General features: G+C 46.9%; 1 protein-coding gene across 3 annotated transcripts in view; it reads left to right on the plus strand.

Moving 5' to 3' along the window:
- Tfcp2l1 (transcription factor CP2 like 1) overlaps positions 1-18,336 on the plus strand; it is a 55,113-nt gene that overhangs the window by 17,317 nt on the left and 19,460 nt on the right. For all 3 annotated transcript variants that reach the window (XM_046456858.2, XM_046456859.2, XM_058583260.1), the window contains 4 exons: positions 15,059-15,135; positions 15,700-15,805; positions 16,660-16,766; positions 17,824-17,976. In XM_046456858.2, coding sequence (XP_046312814.1) covers positions 15,059-15,135; positions 15,700-15,805; positions 16,660-16,766; positions 17,824-17,976 — 443 coding nt within the window. The remainder of the gene's footprint in view (positions 1-15,058; positions 15,136-15,699; positions 15,806-16,659; positions 16,767-17,823; positions 17,977-18,336) is intronic.

Genomic DNA, 18,336 nt, shown 5'->3' on the forward strand with positions numbered 1-18,336 from the left:
TGCTGGACCAAGTGGTAACTGTGTCTGACCTTTTGATGGCCTGTCAATCTGTTTTCCAAGGCCATTGTGCGATTTTACATTTGCACCAGCAATAGAGGAGGGTTCCAATTTCTCCATATCCAGCTCTGGTTACTTATTGCTGTATCTCTCTGTCTCTGTCTCTCTGTCTCTCTCTCTCCTGGGCTGGGGATTGAACTCAGGGCCAAAACTACTGTGCAACATTAACATTCCCAGCCTCCCCCACCATACTTCCTTTTTTGTTTTTTGACTCTTGCTGGCCTTGAACTTGTGATCCTCCTGCCTCAGTCTTCTGAGTAGCTTGGACTAGGGGTGCATTAGTACACCAGGCCTATTGTCCAGCTTCTTGATGGATCCAGCCTAGGGTGCTGGAGGCCCCTTATCTTGGCTACCTTTAGCCACCTGTTGGCACCTTGCAAATGGGAGACCCTAGAGCAGGGTGGTAACTGGGCGTCAGAAGCCAAGTAGAACTCAGGTCCATAGGCTTCTGTCTGTCTTCCCTGTGCCCCTCTGGGGATGTGTGTCATATGCTCCCTCTGTCACCAGCTTCCTTGCTTCTGTGGCCACAGGACAGACACCAAGGCCACCAAAGGACACTGAGAACATGAGTCCTCAGCCATCCAGCGAGACTTGTGCTCAGGTCCCCCTGTCCTAGGGAGAGAACTGTGGGCCTGACTTGGCCACATATTTACCTGGACCCTGTGGGGCACAGAGCTGGGCCTGAAGGAGTGATCTTGTACCTGCCTGTCCCTTCTCCTCTCTGCAGCCTGAGGCTGGACTCGGGGAGCAGTTCCCTGGGAGGTGCCAGTGCTTCTGGGCCAGCTTTGGTGCCTTGGGGGAGAACTGACAGTCCCCATTTGTCTCCTCAGTGACTGTCCCCCAAAGATCCTCCTGTCACCAGGGGCCAAAACAGGAAGTGGGGCCACCCAGGCAGGATAATGTGAGCAGGTAGAAGCTCAGTGCCTGGAGGTCTGGTCCCCACCTCAGGAGTCCTCAGCAGGAGGAAGACTGGGGTCTGCCCTGGGCCCAGCACAGGGTCCTCCTCCCCAGTGGGTCACAGCCTGCGGTGTCTGCGGGTCTGGGAGGAAAGGGGCCTGTCACTCACAGTTCTGACCTTATCCTAGAGATTTGTTTTTCTACCCTCTACTGTCCTTTGCCCTACTTAACTTACAAGGTAGTTCCTTCATGGTTTCTTCGTCTATTTTTTAGGCAAGTTAACGTATTTACTTGGTTCAAAAGTCAAGTGGCACAAAAGGGTTTATGGAGTCTCTCCCTCCTGCCTCTGCCCAGGCACCCACTTCCTCTCCTCGGAGGCTGCTGGAGTTATTCATTGCTCATGTATATTTTCAGGAATTCTCAAGTGAAGACTCAGGTCTGCTCTTTCCTCAATACACAAATGGAGGGATACGTGCATTTAATATTCACGTCATCAGATCACCCTCCACAGAGTCGGTTCTTCCTTATACCCCAGCTGCGGGGCAGAGGTCTCCACACCTTTACCTGGACTCTATTACCCAGCTGATAACTCTTTTCTTATTAATATGCACAGAGAGTGATAGTGCTCTTTGGATTAGACAAAGGGGAATGAAGGGAAGGAAGGGGGAACAGGGAGCAGGAAAGTTAGTAGAATTAATCGGCCATTACTTTCCTATGTGAATACATGAATATATAAGACCAGTGCAATTCCACGTCATGTCCAACCAGAAGAAAGGGCAGATGTACTCCATGTGTGTATAATACATCAAAACACATTCTACTATCATATGTTTTTAAAAAAGAAAATAGTCGTATTTTATTTTAAATTATTCTTATTTATTTATTAATTTAAAAACATTTATTTTTAAAGTTTTAGGTGGACACAATATCTTTATTTACATTTATGTGGTGCTGAGGATCGAACCCAGTGCCTTGTGCGTGCTAGGCGAGCGCTCTACCACTGAGCCATGACCCCAGCCCCTAAATTATTTTTATTTAATTCATAGTATTGATTATAAATGAAATTTAGTACTTTTCATATGTTTTAATGCCCGTGTGTGTGTGTGTGTGTTACTGGGAATCAAACCCAGGGCCTTGTGCATGCAAAGCAAGCACTTTACCAACTGAGCTATATCCCCAGCCCTAACCTTTGTATTTTAAGAGAATTCCCTCCCACCCCTGGTACCAGGGATGGAAACCAGGGATCTCTATCCCTGAGCTGCATCCCCAGCCCTTTTTATATTTTATTTTGAGACAGGGTCTTGCTGAGTGGTCCAGGATGAACTTAAACTGATGATCCTCCTGCCTCAGCCTCCTGAGGAGCTGGGTTAGAGGCGCGTGTCCCAGCGCCAGACAGAGCTAGATGGTTTGAGGTCTTTCTTCCTTTTTCTCTATTTCTTTTTCTACCTTCCTTCCTGCCTCCCTTCTTCCCTTCCCTTTTTCTTTGTCTTTTTTGGGCACATTCTCTCTATCTGGCTCCACTGTGTGCCAGACCATACCTGGCCCCTGATGTTCCCGAGCAGCTGAGAAGCTTGAGTGCCCTGTCCAAGGTCACACAGGGCATGGTTCAGGATCTGTTGATGGCAGACCCATTCCCCGCGGCCTGCTGTCTCCTTGACTGTAGGTGCTCTGTGTCACGTGCTCGGGCACCTTCACAGTGTCCCGCATATGCAAGTGACAACACACACTCCACATTCCAGGCACAATGGATGCAGTGTGGTGCTTTGTGTGTCTGCCATTCTTCCAGGACTGTTGGCGTCCTGCCCTCCTTTCTCTGGGTAATGATGGCCTCTATTATGTTTTATGTGGCATTAATTACCCAAAGCAGCAACTGTTGGAGAGTAAACAACCTGTAAATCTTGGCTGGCCTGGCAATTGCCTCCTGTTCTTGGGAACACCGTGATCCAGGCAGGAGGCCCCCCTGTTCAGGTTCTCCCCAGAGGGCAGAACCACTCTGGCTTGTCCACCCTGCTCTGCTGGGGCACCTGGTGGGCTCACCTCAAGGGGAGGGGGGCTGGGGTGGCTGCTGCAGCAGCACTGGGGTTGCAGCTGACCTCTGGAAGATAGCTGTGGCTGGTGGAGTCCCTGCCTGGGGGTGCATCTCAGCCTGGCTGCCTGCTGGCTTGGTGACCTTGGGCAGCCAGGTCACTCCAAGTGGGGTTTTGTGAGGTCTGGAGGAGATTTTATTTGTGCAGCACAGCACAGTGACTAGCCCCTGGGTGGGGCCTGGTAAGGAGAGTGCATTCCTGACCTTGTTGTTTGGATGTGGTAATGGTGACTGACACTGGCTGAGTGCTGTCACATGCCAGGTTGGAACTGCACGATCTCATTTAGTCCTCAAAGTAGTTCTGCAAAGAACATTTTGCAGATGTAGAGTGAGATGCAGAGAAATGGAAGAACTTGCCTGGTCCTTCAGGGTCCTGGACTCAACCCCAGTGAGTCTTACCAGATCCCAACCCTTTTCCCCTCCTATCCTGGGCCAGTCCAACAGCCAGCCACCGAGTCTTTGCACTGAGTCTTTGCACTAAGTTACAGTGTGACCTTGGGTACATCATTACCCTCTATGGGCCTTTCCTTCCTCATCCCTAAAATGAGCATACTCATATTTTACTGTGGGTCCCTCAGGATGGTCTCCCAGTGAGACCCTGGGCCTGTCCCTCCATCTGTCTGGCATGGATTACATTTGTTTGGTGTCCTAGGACTTGGACTGACTTCCCTATCTGCCCTTTGAAGAATAAATCCCAGCCACTGCTGTTATGAGCATCTATTATGGGCTCGAAATAATTGAAGGCATTCGCCTCTTTTCTCTATCCTATGTATTTTTCAAATTCACAAGTAACATATTCCAATTTTTTATGTTTAAAGCCAACGCTTAATTGTGCATAATTGAAAAGGGAAAGGTCCTTCCCCTCACTTTAGATGCATGTTAGACTCACAAATCCAGGGGTGTGGGCATAACTTACTAATCTATTTTGTTTATTTATTCAGTTTTGCAGTGCAGGGGATTGAATCCAGGACCTTACGCATTCTAGGCGAGCACTCCACCCTGTGTCTAACAAAAGAGCAATCACGCTCCGTGTGTGTGTGTGTGTGTGTGTGTGTGTTTAATACTTATTTTTTAGTTGTAGTTGGACACAATACCTTTATTTTATTTATTTTTATATGGTGCTGAGGATCAAACCCAAGGCCTCACATGTGCTAGGCAAATACTCTACCGCTGAGCCACAATCCTAGCCCCACGCAACTTGCTTTCCCGTGTGTGTGTGTGTGTGTGTGTGTGTGTGTGTGTGGTAGATGGCTTTTCATGTCTGTAATAGAGATACGTCTTCCTAATCTTTATTTGTAATTTTTTTTTTTAAATCAGGGATTGAACCCAAGGGCACTTAACTATTGAGCCACATTCCCAGCCCTTTTTTATATTTTATTTAGAGACAGGTCTCACTATGTTGCTTAGTGCCTTGCTAGTTACTGAGGCTGGCTTTGAACTTGGGATCTTCCTGCATCAGTCTCCAGAGCAGCTGGGATTATAGGTGTGTGCCACTGCGCCCGGCTTTATTTGTAACTTAATTTAAATTTCTTTTTAATTTTTACTTTGAGTTCATTTTAAATCTTGAACTATGGAAGAATAGAGAGGTTGGTGTGGTGAACTTCTGTTTATCTTTCACCAGATTGACCCACTTCTTAATAGTTTGTTACGTTCACTTGAATTACATATATAATACATATATATACATATGTACACACACTTACATATAATATAAATATGTATAGATTTAAATAAAGCTATGCATATCTGTACATATGCATCTGTAGATATATAGATATTTATCTCTCTACCTCTGTGTGTAGGTAGGAATAACTGCAGATATATCAATGTACAGTGATGTTTTTTTTTTTATTATCTCTTTTTTTTCTTCCTGAATCATTTGTGAGTAGACAACATGATCTTTTATCCTAAACACTACTTAGCATGTAGTTCCTAAGATCAGGGACATTTTTTATATAACCACAATTCCATTATGAAATTCAGGAAATTTAACATCGATGTTATATCATTACCTATCATATAACCCTATTAAAATTAAATTACCACGGAGCTACACCCCAGTTACTTATAATGTTCTCTACAGCAGGTATTGGCCAGGGTTCAAGATCAGTCCAGGATGAGGTGTCATATTGGGTTGTCCCTCCTTCAGCTGCTGTACTGGGGCCATCTCACCTTTTCTGTCTTCTATATGACTGACGTTTCCCAAGATGAGCCCAGGCCAGGTGACTGTGGACTGGTTCCACTCGGGTTTACCTGCCATTTCCTCGTGCTTAGATTCAGGCTATGCCCCTTGAACAGGGATGGCTGGTAATGGCATTGCCCTTCCTGGGGCCCCACCTTAGGACAGGCACACAATGCCAACTTGGACCACCAGGTGAAGGTATTGTGCCTCTATTCTCTATAATGAATGGCTGCGTAGTATTCCATAATTGCATAGCAACACGATTGAGAAACTTAGTTTCTTTCCAGTGTTTAGCTTTCACAGTTCTTGTGCATCAATGGCCTTGTGCAAATACTTAAACACAAAAAAGTTAAGAAGTTAAGCTCGTGGGCTGGCAGTTTCTACAGACGAGAGTCTTGGCTCCTAGGCTGTGTGCATTGTTAATATTGATGAATATTGTCAAAACGCCCAGTAGACACAGACTTATGACCTATGATCTCCCCACTCCAGCACGTGTGAGGCCAGGGTCCATTTCCCCGTGTATTTGTCCTTGTGGGATGTTAATAAGTCATTTTATTTGTATGTGTATTTCCCCCCCAGTCTTACAGGTGACCCGGGTCCTATTTTCTCTTGGCCCTTCTTTCTCATTAGTGAGGGGGAGTGAGACTTCATGCTCTTCTTGGTTTGGCTGACTGGCTCTAGCTCTCCTTGCTTTAAGGGGTTTATCATGAGATTCGGCCACCATTAAGTAAAACCTGTCACCTGATGGTTCTGGTATTTGTAACTTAATTTAAATTTCTTTTTAATTCTTACTTCGAGTTCATTTTAAATCTCAAACTAGGAACAAGGAGGGGGACCTGTCCTGGGGACCTGGTGACTAGGGGGCTGACCTCAGCCTTCAGACTAGTTGAGCATCTGTGGCTCCATCACTATTGAAGAAGGACCAGCAGGGAGAATCCATCAAAGTGACAAAGCACTCAAAGAAGCAGGAAAGCTGGGTGTGGGCCTCTGGGTGTGGTGCTCACGGCCAGCCAGTAGGCCAGCCAGTAATCTCAGTGACACGGGAGGTTGAGGCAGGAGGGTCGCCAGTTCAAGGCCAGCCTGGGCAATTTAGCAAGACCAGGTGCCAAAATCAGAAATAAGAAAACAGGGATGGGTTGTGGCTCAGTGGTGAAGTGCCCCTGGTTCCTATCCCCAGTGTCTGTCTGTCTGTCTCTCTTTCTCTCTCTCTCTCTCTCTCTCTCTCTCTCTCTCTCTCTCTCTCTCTCTCACACACACACACACACACACACACACACGCGAGTGAAGAAGTGCAAGGGAAGGGTAAAGGGTATATGTAAATTCACGCTTTAATGCCCAGATATAGTTTCGTGGGAACTCAGCTGCCCCTGTCCCTGTCCCTCTGTGGTCTATATGACTACTTCCCTGTTGCGATGGTAGAATAGCTGGGACAGAGATCCAAGGCCCCCAAAGCCAAAAATATTCCCTACCAATCCCTTGACAGGAAAACGTGGCTGACCCTGGGCTGGAAGTCAGGAATATTATGGATTGCTTAAGGGTGAGGTTTGTTGAGTGTTCAGGACTAGTGTGTTTTATTTCGGCTCCTCACCCCTGACCCCAAACCTGCCACTCCGAATGGGCAGCAGGAAGGGCAAGGGCCCAGAGTGTGGACACCACCCTAAGGTTAGGGCGGAGGAAGTTCTGTGTCACCTGTCCCTTTGGGCACGTTCCAAGTCATCCTCCATGGGTGTGATGGGGAGTGGCCTCAGACTGATCCTAAATCCAGCTGAGGAGCCCCCACCTCTCCCTGTCTGGGGTGCCCAGACTGAACCCCGAAGGGCTCCCCTGGCTCACCCCTCACTGAGAGAGGAGGTGGGGTGGTGGGCGGAGCCTATGACTGCTCTGCCCCAGCTCCGCCCACTCCCAGGTCACCTTGACTCCCTGGGTGGGACTGACAGCCACCTGCCTTGGGCTGGTTTACATCACAGAGTGACCTGGGGCTCCTTCCTCTGTGGCTTTTCTAAGGACTTGAACAGTTTGAAAGTAAAGGGTTGGGCCTGGTCTTTGGAGAGAACTGCCTTGAAACTTTTTCCAATGGTGTCCCTAGCCCTGCCGGTTTTCTGTCCCCTTTCTGTCCACTCTAAGACCCTCTGAAGACCTGGGGAGCACCAGTTCCCCCTGGTTGCACCTCCACTCTGTGGGCATCCTGTGCATTTAGTACTAATATTGTCCACATATTGGACAAGTAGAAAGGGAGGCTCCAACTACAGCCTGTCCCAGGCCACACCGTACCTGTGGGGTTGGAGGTGAGCCAGGCTCAAACCCGGCTGCTGAACCAGGGTCCCAACAGAGAACTCACGAGCACATTGGCAGCTGCTTATCTACATTTTTCACTATTTATGTTGCGCTTTACATGTGCTAGGTGAGCGCTCTACCACAGAGCCCCAGCCCCAGCCCCAGCCCCAGCCTTTGCAGTGGGATGGTATGTGGATGGCTGTGTGACTGTTAGCCCTGCGCTCACCTGCAGCTGGGCCAAATGGAGTGAGAAGAGGGTGCAGCCACTAGGTAGCCCTGGGAACTTCCCTATATGGTGGGGCTGGAGAGTAAGGAAACTCTTAACTGTAGTTCAACACAGAATAGCAATGGATCCAAGTATTTGTGTGTGTGTGTGTGTGTGTGTGTGTGTGTGAGAGAGAGAGATATTAATTTCAGATTTTTGTTGTATTGTTTTTGGTGCTGGGAAGTAAACCCAGGGCCTCACACATGTCAGGTAAGAGTCCTACCAGAGACTCAGCCCAGCCCTTGACTTAACAGATTGAAGAGAAAAAGCATCCATGTGCTCAACAACGGTTTATCTTTTTCTTTTTTAAACTGTACCCACGTAAGCACCAATTCTATTCCAAATAGTAGCATAATTCTGAGAATTTTCTTAAAATATTTTACAAAAAGTCACCTAGGCATTATAAACCCTGCAAATGCCATCTTATACTACCATAAACCAAAACATTGGTACTACCATAAACTAAAACATTCCCCAGACTCCACAGATTCTATAAGATTTCATTTAAAAGGTTGGAAAAAAACCCTTTCTATTTGTCTTTCATGATAATGATGCTACTGATTACTTGGTAGAATTTTAGTTACTCTGCACTTTTACATTTTTACAAACGAGCGACACATATTGTGTATTATGTGTATGTATATATGTATGTATGGGTGTATATGTGTGTGTGTATGTGTGTGCAGATGGACAGATAGATAAACTAAATCAGCCTAATAACTCACATTGAAGACCAGGGAGTTGTATTTTGTTAAAACCAAATTGAACTGAGTTGAACTTAGGTTCATTCAGAGAAAGACATGCTCCGGTTGGGTTGTCCTTAAAGCATCAGATGAATTGTAAAAAGTTCAAAGAGCTTCTTACTACTCTTTTTTTTTTTTTGGTCCTGGGGATTGAACTCAGGGATGCTTTACCACTGAGCTGTAACCCCTCCCCTTTTTCTGTTTGTATTTTTGAAATGGGGTCTAACTCAGTTTGCCATGTTAAATTGCTGAGGTTGGCCTTGAACGTGCAATCCTCCTGCCTCAGCCTCCTAAGTCTTGGATTGCAGGTGTGTGCCCCCCATTCTGTAGAATAATACTGAGAATAATACTGAGTTTTATTCCCCCTAGATTTTGGAGATCAAACTTACACGGGTTTTAAGTAGCACAGAAAAAGTACAAAAAGATGCAGTTTTGCCAGAAGGAGCCATTAAGATGATGATAATTACATTAAGCTGTGTATAATTGCTGTGACTGGATGATGCTGGATTGAAACAGGCTGTGTTCAGTTGTATATAGACCCCTATTGTCCAGCAATAGGGCGCCCCCCACCACCTACTTTTGAGTTCCCGTTGAGTTCTCATGGAGTTCCTGTTGAGTTCTCGTGGGACCTGGTAGAGGGCTGAGAGAGTTGGGGGGGGGGTGCGCGTGGGCAATAAAGTAGTTCCTGTTTGAACCTACAAGTGCCTCTTGTGCCCAGCCAGCCAGCGGCATTTCTTTGGGCTTCCAGAAAAGGTGGCAAAAATTGGTTTTCAGAGGGTTTGCTCCCCTTCCCCCCCATCCCCTCCAGTCCTGGGGATTGGACCGAGGTCTCATACATGATAGACAAGCATTCACCACCAAGCTACATTCCCAGCCCTGATTTCACAAGTTTGAATCTATGGTTGGCTTGCTCCCAAGGCGGAACATTATGATGGAAGGGCCTGGCAACTAGGATACAGAGAGAGGTGACCTAGGTTTTTCAGTCTTGCTAAATTTGTTTGTGGTTTTAACCCTTTCTCTTCTTTTGTCCTTCTTTTCTCCCCAGAAGCAAAACTGATGATGAGAATTTGGTGTTGGTAGTTCCCAAATGTTATGAAATTTTTGCTCTATGTCCTAGCTATAGAAATGAATGATACTATTTTGCATGTCTTCCAACTTACAAATAGTTTCATATATGCCACTTTGGACCTTTTTGTTGAACAGTGTGTTTTTGAGACTTTTCTTACTGATTTGTAGGATTTTTTTTTCTTGGGTATTTGTTTTGTTGGTTGCAAATGTCTTCTGTGGATCTGAAACTTTTTCTAGATGGCTGTCTTTTATTCCAGAAGATGTGAATTTTAGCATGAGTTCTCTTTATTAACTATTTGTTTTTAGTTTAAGAAATCCTTTCCTACCCACAGTCATAGTCTCATATATTTTTTAGGAATGTTAATGTTTTATTTTTATATTCAGATCTTTCAATCAGTTGGAATTGATTTATTGGTGAGTATGGTGTGAGGCAGGGATTCATGGTTCTGTATGGGTGACCAACTATTCCACAATATTGCAAAAAGAGGGCTCATCTTTTTTCTCACTGACATAAGTCAAGTTTCCATATGTGTTAAGTCTAATGTGGGCCCCCTATTGTTTTCCAAGGGTCTGTCTTTGTGTCAGAAGACCAGGCTTTAGAGAATGTGGAGAGTATTATAATGAGCATGAGGAAATGCGTGGCACAACGTGGTTACATATCAGTGAGGCTTCTAAAGTTCCTCTCAGAGAAACAAGGTCACCTGTATTAGGGCTTGAGTCTCAGAGGTAAGGGGGGAAGGTTCCATGTGTGGTAGAGTGTCAGGATAAATGAATATCAAGAAATTCAGGCGAAACACAATGAATAGACTCCGTGAATTTTAGAGCCAGAAGGGACCTTTGAAGCCTCTATACAGTTTTGATTCTTTCAAAATTTTTTTCCTTTTTCTTTCTTTCTTTTTTTTCGGTCCTGTGGATTGAACCCAGGAATGGGCCTGTTGAGTTACATGTAGGCTGGCCTTGAACTTGAGATCCTCCTGCCTCAGTGAGTTGCTGGGATTATAGGCGTGCACCACCATGCCCCATGCCCTGCTCTGTTGGTTCAATTCTAAGACCAATCTTTGTTGATTTTACAGGTCACAATTCTGCAATTCAAACGTGAATTAGAACTCTCATTTCCTGCAGTGATTTATTTCCCCTCTCAAATCATTGTTTAAAACTGTACGAAACAAACAAACAAACAAACAGTGTTAAGGCTTAATCGGTGTGCATAATAGAAGCAGGTGCTTTCCAGAAGGGAGAAGTTGAAAGAGAACCTTGCACAATTGGGAATGTTCTGGGCCCAGGAAAGGACATCCACCAAGGGAAGTTTTGGCAGAGTGTGGTAGGTGCTGGAAGCAGATTCTGCTGCTGGCTCTGCGGCTTGCTAGCTGTGTGAGCTTGCCTGATTTGGGTAACCTCTGGGCCTCTGCTTCCTCCAGGCCAATGGGGATCATAATCTTAACTTCTGTTATTGACTTTGGGGAGATTTGGTAGACCCAGTAGAATGCCGCCTTTTGCACCCAGTGACTGAACCTATTAGCTGACTCTCAGATGCTCACCTCCCCACTTCCCCACCTTGTTGAACCTTTCTTTCTTGGGATTTTTTTTTTTGTCATTATTCTTTCTCTTACATGTAGAAACCCCACCCACTCTTCCCTGCCCATACAGTCATACAGTCTTCCCCTTAAGCCTCGTCTTGCGCTCCCCCTCTCCAGTCTGGATAAGTGTTGCTTACAGTTGGTGCTCTTTTGTCTCTTGGAAAAATCTCCAAATTCTGCCTTCTACTAGCCTTTTCCTGGCTAATTTGCTGCACCCTAAAGATTTTCACCCTTTGAGGACAAGAGTGTGTCTTTGCAAACTCTCTGCCATTCTAGCCTAGAAGAGCGCTACAAAGAATATCAAAGCATGTCTTGAGCACTTGCTATTCTATTGCCCAGATAGCTCAGCGGGGAGCCAAATAGCTGCACCCTGGGTCCTGCCAGAGCCCACTGCATGGCTCCCACTCATGCCCAGAAATGACGCTGGCCAAGCAGGGAAGTGCCCTGTGCCCTAGCTCAACGAGGCCCACCTGTCCTCCTTCTTCAGAAGTCTGTGACTGTTCGATGGTGTGGTGCTGAGCTGCAGGAGCGGTTGGGAAAGTGTCTGCTCCCCGTGTGTTGTCCTGGTGACATTCACAGACAGGGCGGCTGGATGTCCAGCTTTAGGCCCAGCAAGGCCGGGAGGAGCAGTGTGGCTAGGGAGGGGTCCTTGAGGGTACCTGTGTGAGATGACAGGGTGAGGAGGGGAGATAGGAGGGAGAAGCATCCACATCAGGCTGCTGATATGGAGAGAGCAAGCTTGGCTGGGGTCCTGGTCTAAAGCCCCACACTGTGGCTGTGACCGGTGGCTGTTACTGTGAGTTGCTGTCCCTTAGTGCAGACTTGGAAACTACTCTCCCTGAAACAGGAGGTGCCTCCTGCTTGCCTAAGTTGAGATTGCCCTGGGGAGCCCAGCGTCAGTGCAAATTGGCCCCCTGGGGCACCTGTAAACTCACCTAATGACCACTTGGGCCTTGGGCCTCATGCCAGCGCCATCTACATTCTTCATCAGGAAAGGCGGAGGACACTGGAAAAACCAGTTAGGGTGTGTAATGTTCTTTTTTATGTCCAAAGGGAGTGTTGGACTCCTGGTTCAGGAGCCCGGAAATGTATCTTAAAAATTTGCCTTTTCCAAAAAGTTAGCCAGACCCAAGTGTCTTCTGAGCAGGCAGGAGGGCAGGACAGAGGCTGGGGTTCGCTCCTGTTGCCTGGGATGTGGAAGGCACCCAGCCCAGCCCCCTAAGCAGGGCTGGGGCTTGGCGTGTGCCCAGATGTGCTGGCTGGTCATGTCATAAGGTGACACTGACAAGGGCTATTTTTGGAGGCCAGGCAGCCTCCGCCACGAGACCTCACCAGGTCCAGTGGAGGCAAGGTGCAGAAGCCCCATGATGCACACCTGGGTCACTCTGGTCCCCTCCATGTCCCTGGGATTCACGGGGTACTTGGCTTGTCATTGTTGCTCAGCAGATATTTGGAATGAATGATTTAATTTTCTGTTCTTTTTGCCATTCTGTTGTTCACTGAGGAAGGGAAGGAATGACTTTGGGTTTTGCGAAGCCTCTCTCAATGGTTTTGAAAAAGCTCTTATATTCATTCCATAAGCAGACCCAAATAGAATTCTAGAACATTCCAAGTCCTTTCCCCAGCTACTTTGAGAGAGGCTGTCACAAAAGAAAGTACCTGTGTTGACTTACATCGCTGGGGGATATTCTCCAGTAGTTTTGGAGATTGGAGGTGGGAAATCCGCAGGTACCTGCTCCTGGAGGGTCTAGAACAGGTGGTTCCTGCTTGTCATGTGGGTCCAGGTTTTCCTGGACTTGTGGCCACATCACTCCAGTCAGTGCTTCTGAGGTCACACGGCTGCCGCCTCCTGTGTCCCTCATAAAGACACTTGTCGTTGGATTTAGGGCTCACCGGGATAATCCGGGATTATCTCATCCCAGAATCCTTAATTATATCTGCCAAGTCGTTTTCCAAATATAAGGTCACTTTTCCATGAGTAGTAGGACATGACATAGCTTGTTGGGGACCACCATGCAACCCACTGGAAGCATGTGTGGAGTCTTAATACATCTCTCTCTCTCTCTCTCTCTATTTCTTCTCTCTCTCTGTCTGTCTCTCTCTCTCTCTCTCTCTCTCTTTTCATGGTAGTGAGGATCAAACTGCATGCCTGCTGTATTCTAGGCAAACACTCGACTACGGAACTACATCCCCAGTTCTTGCATTTTTCTAATCAATTTTTTTCTTTGCTTTTGCTTTGTTTTGTTTAGATGTTTAATAGCTGTTAGCTCCTGGGTTTGCTGTTCCTAGTTTGTTGTTTGCATTCCCAAATTTATATACTTTAACCATTAGCCTCCCTTTCTCCCTTAAGAAGCTGACTTGACTTGGTCATGGTGGTGCCTGCCTATAATCCCAGTGACTTGGGAGATTGAGACAGGAGGATCACAAGTTTTAGGCCAGCCTCCACAAATAAAATCTCAAAATAAAAAATAATAGACTGGGGGTGTAGCTCAGGGGGAGATCACCCCTGGGTTGAGAAAGAGAGAAGAAAAGCAAACTAAAGAAATGGGAGTTTTTATTTCCGTGGTAACTTATTTGGGTATTTGTTGCGAGGGGAAGATCTGCACTTTGAGAAAAATAGCTAGTTTCTACTTGGCATAAAACGTCACAAATCTTTAACATCCACATACATGAGAGAGAAATCCCACGGAAATCCAGGCAAGGTCTATAATTTGGGGAATTATATTGTGCAAGTGTCAGTTTCCTGGTTTGGATAATGTACCTTAGTTATACTAGATGCCACCACTGAGGGATGTCTTCTTATGAGTCCATAATTATATTAGAAATAAAAAGGGGCTGGGGAGGGTGGTGCAGGTCATTGGTAGAGTCCTTACCTGGCATGGGTGTAGCTGTAGATTGGACCAACACTCAAAAAAAAAAAAATTCCAATCCCAATGGTTAAATAATTTATTTTTGTATATCTTATTAAGTTGTGATGAGTGCTAAGGTGTTTCTGAATTGTAGTTTAACATTTAACTTGGGAAAATTGACATCATCTGATACAGGGACGCACTGTATCCTATGTATGCAAGCTGGGTTTTTTTCAATGATGTGTGGGGTGGTCTTCAGGCTGTTTGCAGATCTGTTGAGCTTTGTTGTTATTAGGATGGCTGTTTTTTCCACTTGCACTCTTTCACCAGCTTGTGCTGGTTTTATGTCATACTGCCTAGGATCCCCACACCCTTCAAATACATGAAATTCCTTGAACTCTGGAAAATGCTTTTCATTCTACCATTAGAGAAAATGTTTAACAGGCTTTGTCGTTCCTTTAAACCTGTGCTCAGGAATGGCGTGGTCAGTTATTTACTCAGTAGTGTGGATTTAGGTAGCTGTGGTTTGTTTTCATCCAGGGGTGTGTGTGTGTGTGTTGCGGGGGGGGGGGGGGTGGAGGACAGATGGTTAAGTTCTGGAATTTTCATTTTTATTACTTTGTTACTGGGGTTTGAACCACGGAGCTACATTCTCAGTCCTTTTTATTTCATTTTTAATTTTGAGACAGGGTCTTGCTAAGTGACCCTCCTGCCTCAGCCTCCCTAGTCGCTGGGATGTCAGGCTTGCGTCACTGCCTGGTATACTTTGTAATTTTCATGCTAACTATATTTGCCTGGGTTCTGTTTTGTGGGCAGTTGCAGAGTACTGTCCCTGTAGGGTCCCATGGTACATTTCTTGGAGTGTCCCAGGCCCAACCACGCTGGACAGACAGGCTGGGTCATTAATCCAGAGAGTGAGCTGAGATGGCCATGCACTTTTTTTCTATTTAACTCCTCAGTCCCTTGAGGCCTGGGTGAGCACTGAGGGCCATTAGGTGGGTGAACCCCTAATTTGGAAACAACTCAGAAATGGAAAATGTACCTTAATCCCCCCTTCCAGGTCAGTCTTATGAAATCCGGCTGCTGGAGAACCGGAAGCTGGGAGACTTTCAGGATCTGAACACTAAATATGTCAAGGTAAGCTTCTGGGGGCTCTTGCATTCCAGGGGAGGGGTTGGTTGGGGTCTGAGCACATGGGCTTGCAGGGAGGGAAAGCGGGAGGGAGAGGTGGGTTTCTACTTGGGCCCCATTGGTGAGCTGCAGCCTCCATTCCATTCCCGGAGCATATTGTCCCAGTGGGAATAGAAAAGCCAGGCCAGCAGCATGGGAGGGGGGAGGGCGGCAGGAGGCAGAGGGGCTTGGGCTGATGTAGCTGATGTAGCAGGCTCTGGGTCAAACATCGGATTCAAACCCGGCTTTGCCACTTATTAAATCATTCTGAGCTTGTTTGCCCACCTGCATGAAAGGGTTTATAAATTAGACGTGTATGTAAAACAGTTTATTATCCTGAAAAAAAAAGATAGTCATTATTTTCTTTATCATTGTCAGTATTATTGGGGATCAGAGGAGGGGATAGTATGTGGAACCTGAGAATCGGGAAAGGAAACCCCAAGAGGAGAGGCCTTGAAAGGTGGAGATGTGGGCTTCTCTTGGGTTCCCCTTGGCCTCCCCATCCAGCTGTTCCCCATCTGCCTCCCCTAGAGCATCATCCGCGTGGTTTTCCATGACCGCCGGCTACAGTACACGGAGCACCAGCAGCTGGAAGGCTGGCGGTGGAGCCGGCCTGGGGACCGCATCCTGGACATTGGTGAGTCTCCCCAGCCAGTCCCAGCCTCAGGCACTCAGGCCACATTGGGCTTCTTTGTGGACGCCATCTGGACCCTGCCTGCAGGGTGTTTTGGTGTAGCCCTGCCCTGTGGGAGATTGCAGAGGTAACCCCACCATTGGTTCCTGCCCTTAGGGCAGTCCCTTATTTATTAAGTCCTGTGGAATTCAAGACTTCCTGTAGGGGAGTTTCAATGAAGCTTTGCAGAAAGATAGGGAACCCCCTTCTTAGAGGCCTGGCCATTTTTTCCATTTTTCCCAATGCCTGTTTCGTGGGAATCACTCAAGAAAAGTTAGGAGATCATTTCTTCTTTATAATTCCATTAACCTTATTGTATATGAAACTATTAGAATAGTTATATTAGGATAGTTTTATTGTATACAAAAACTATAAAGGAGTTTGAATAAGTATCAAGGAGAAGAGTGAGCACTGTAGAGATAGATGGACAATTGAAATGGAATTTGGGGGGCTCAGGTACGGATCCCAGTCCTTTACCTCCTGGAGGCCAGATGGTTTTTGGAATTCAGAAGCTGGAGTGATGGTTGGCTGTAGTATATCTGTAGCATTAGGGAACGCTTCCATCAAGCGATCAAGCACAATATTTTTATGGCAAAATAAAATGACAACTCACACAAAATAGGATAAAGACTCCTAGGAGCTCTGTGCTGATTCAGGTCTGGCTGTGCCTCGGAGGAGTTATTCAAAACCTGGCTTCCAGAACTTTTGGCATTTCAAATTGTGGTGCAGGAATTTGAGACTGTGATAAAGTATCTTTCCCCCAACATTCAAGAGAGGCTGACAGTTGCACTTTTGTGTATGTGTGTGTGTGTGTGCAGATATTCCACTGTCTGTTGGTATCTTGGACCCCAGGGCCAGCCCAACCCAGCTGAATGCAGTTGAGTTTTTGTGGGACCCTGCCAAGAGAGCCTCTGCATTCATTCAGGTGAGTGGGAGAGCTTTGGGGTCCAGCTTGTAGTTTCTCAACCAGCCTATCTGGAAGGGTTTTCTGTTGAAGGGAACTGAGGAGAGAAGAATCAAAAGTGCTGCTCGGAGTCCCAGAAGTAGCTGGGGACAGGACTTGGAATGTTCTAGAATTCTATTTGGGGTCTGCTTATGGAATGACTGTAAGAGCTTTTTCAAAACCAGTATCTCCTAGCATAAATAATTGGAAGTATTTTCTCCACTAGGGTTTCTGCTATTGAATGAGTTAGTTCATTATCTGCTCCTGGTGTGGGTCCCACATTGTATTGTACAGGACCTGAGGGCAGCGGGGGAGGGTGTGGCCGGTGCCTTGTGGTAGAGTTCTGGGCTCCCTTGGGCTCTCACTTACTCTCTTCTGGGATTTCTGAGCAAGTTTTGAACCTTTTCGTTTCCCCCACCCATTTTATACATCAGAAAGCCATTGACTCAACGTCTGTTCCATGGGATTCACTCAAGAAGAGCTAGGGGATCATTTCTTTTTTTATAATTACATTAATCTTATTGTATGTAAAACTATTATGATGTTATAATAACATTGTACTATCATAACATTACGACAGCATTCTAACCATAAATATGTATCTAGTGCTCTCTATGCAGCAGATACTTACTGGAAATACAGTCCTGGTTATGCTTTGAGCCTGGTCCCGGGCACCAGGATGTTAGAGAGGGGTCAGAGAAGGCTGTGCTGGATCTGTCCTGAGATCCTAGGGTTTGCCAAGGGAGGGTCCTTGGGTGAAGAGAGAGGGTGGATCCATTGAGGTCAGTGGCTTGGAGTAGTGACAAGCATTTAGTTGATCACGAGGGCCCCTGAGGTCCAGGGACAGAGGTGGGGGAGGGCCTATCCTGCAGGTAGAAAATGGGGGAGCTGTTGGCCTGATGGGGTGGACGTGGAGTTGGGAAAGCCAGAAGGTCGAGGCAGGCGTGCTCTCGGAGGCAGGGATGGAAACCTCCCTGAGGGAGAGACCCCCGGGAGTCTGCGCCCCCACCTGACTCCCTGCCTGGCCTTCCCCTCCCAGGTACATTGTATCAGCACAGAATTCACCCAGAGGAAGCATGGGGGTGAGAAGGGTGTGCCTTTCCGGGTGCAGATCGACACATTTAAGCAGAGTGAGAATGGAGAGTACTCGGAGCACTTACACTCGGCCAGCTGCCAGATCAAAGTGTTCAAGGTAGGACCGCCTCACCGTCTTTACCTGGCCATGGGTCACGTCTGCCTGCAGCAACACCACAAGGTCGACCCGCGTGCTCTCAGGCCCGGCCACGAGTGGAGGGAGCGGGTGCCCCAGGGCTTCTACCTGGACCCTGAGTGGGCATGCACACGGCACGTCTGTTTGGGCCATGGGTCTGCCCCTGTCCCTTTTCTGCAGGGACCTCTTCTCACCTGTGGCACCTGCTCAGCTTTCTTCAGAAGCTTTGGGATCTCTGGATGTCCATACTTGACTATAAGATGAATTGGATTTGCATATTTCCTCTCAAGCACTTTGTAGTTGCCCATGAAGGCAGGCAGCTCCTTTCTTGGGGGCCTGGCC

This window comes from Marmota monax, unplaced genomic scaffold, assembly GCF_021218885.2.
Source record: "Marmota monax isolate L192 unplaced genomic scaffold, Marmota_monax_Labrador192_F-V1.1 WCK01_AAM20220418_F8-fsc00121, whole genome shotgun sequence".
Taxonomy (NCBI): domain Eukaryota; kingdom Metazoa; phylum Chordata; class Mammalia; order Rodentia; family Sciuridae; genus Marmota; species Marmota monax.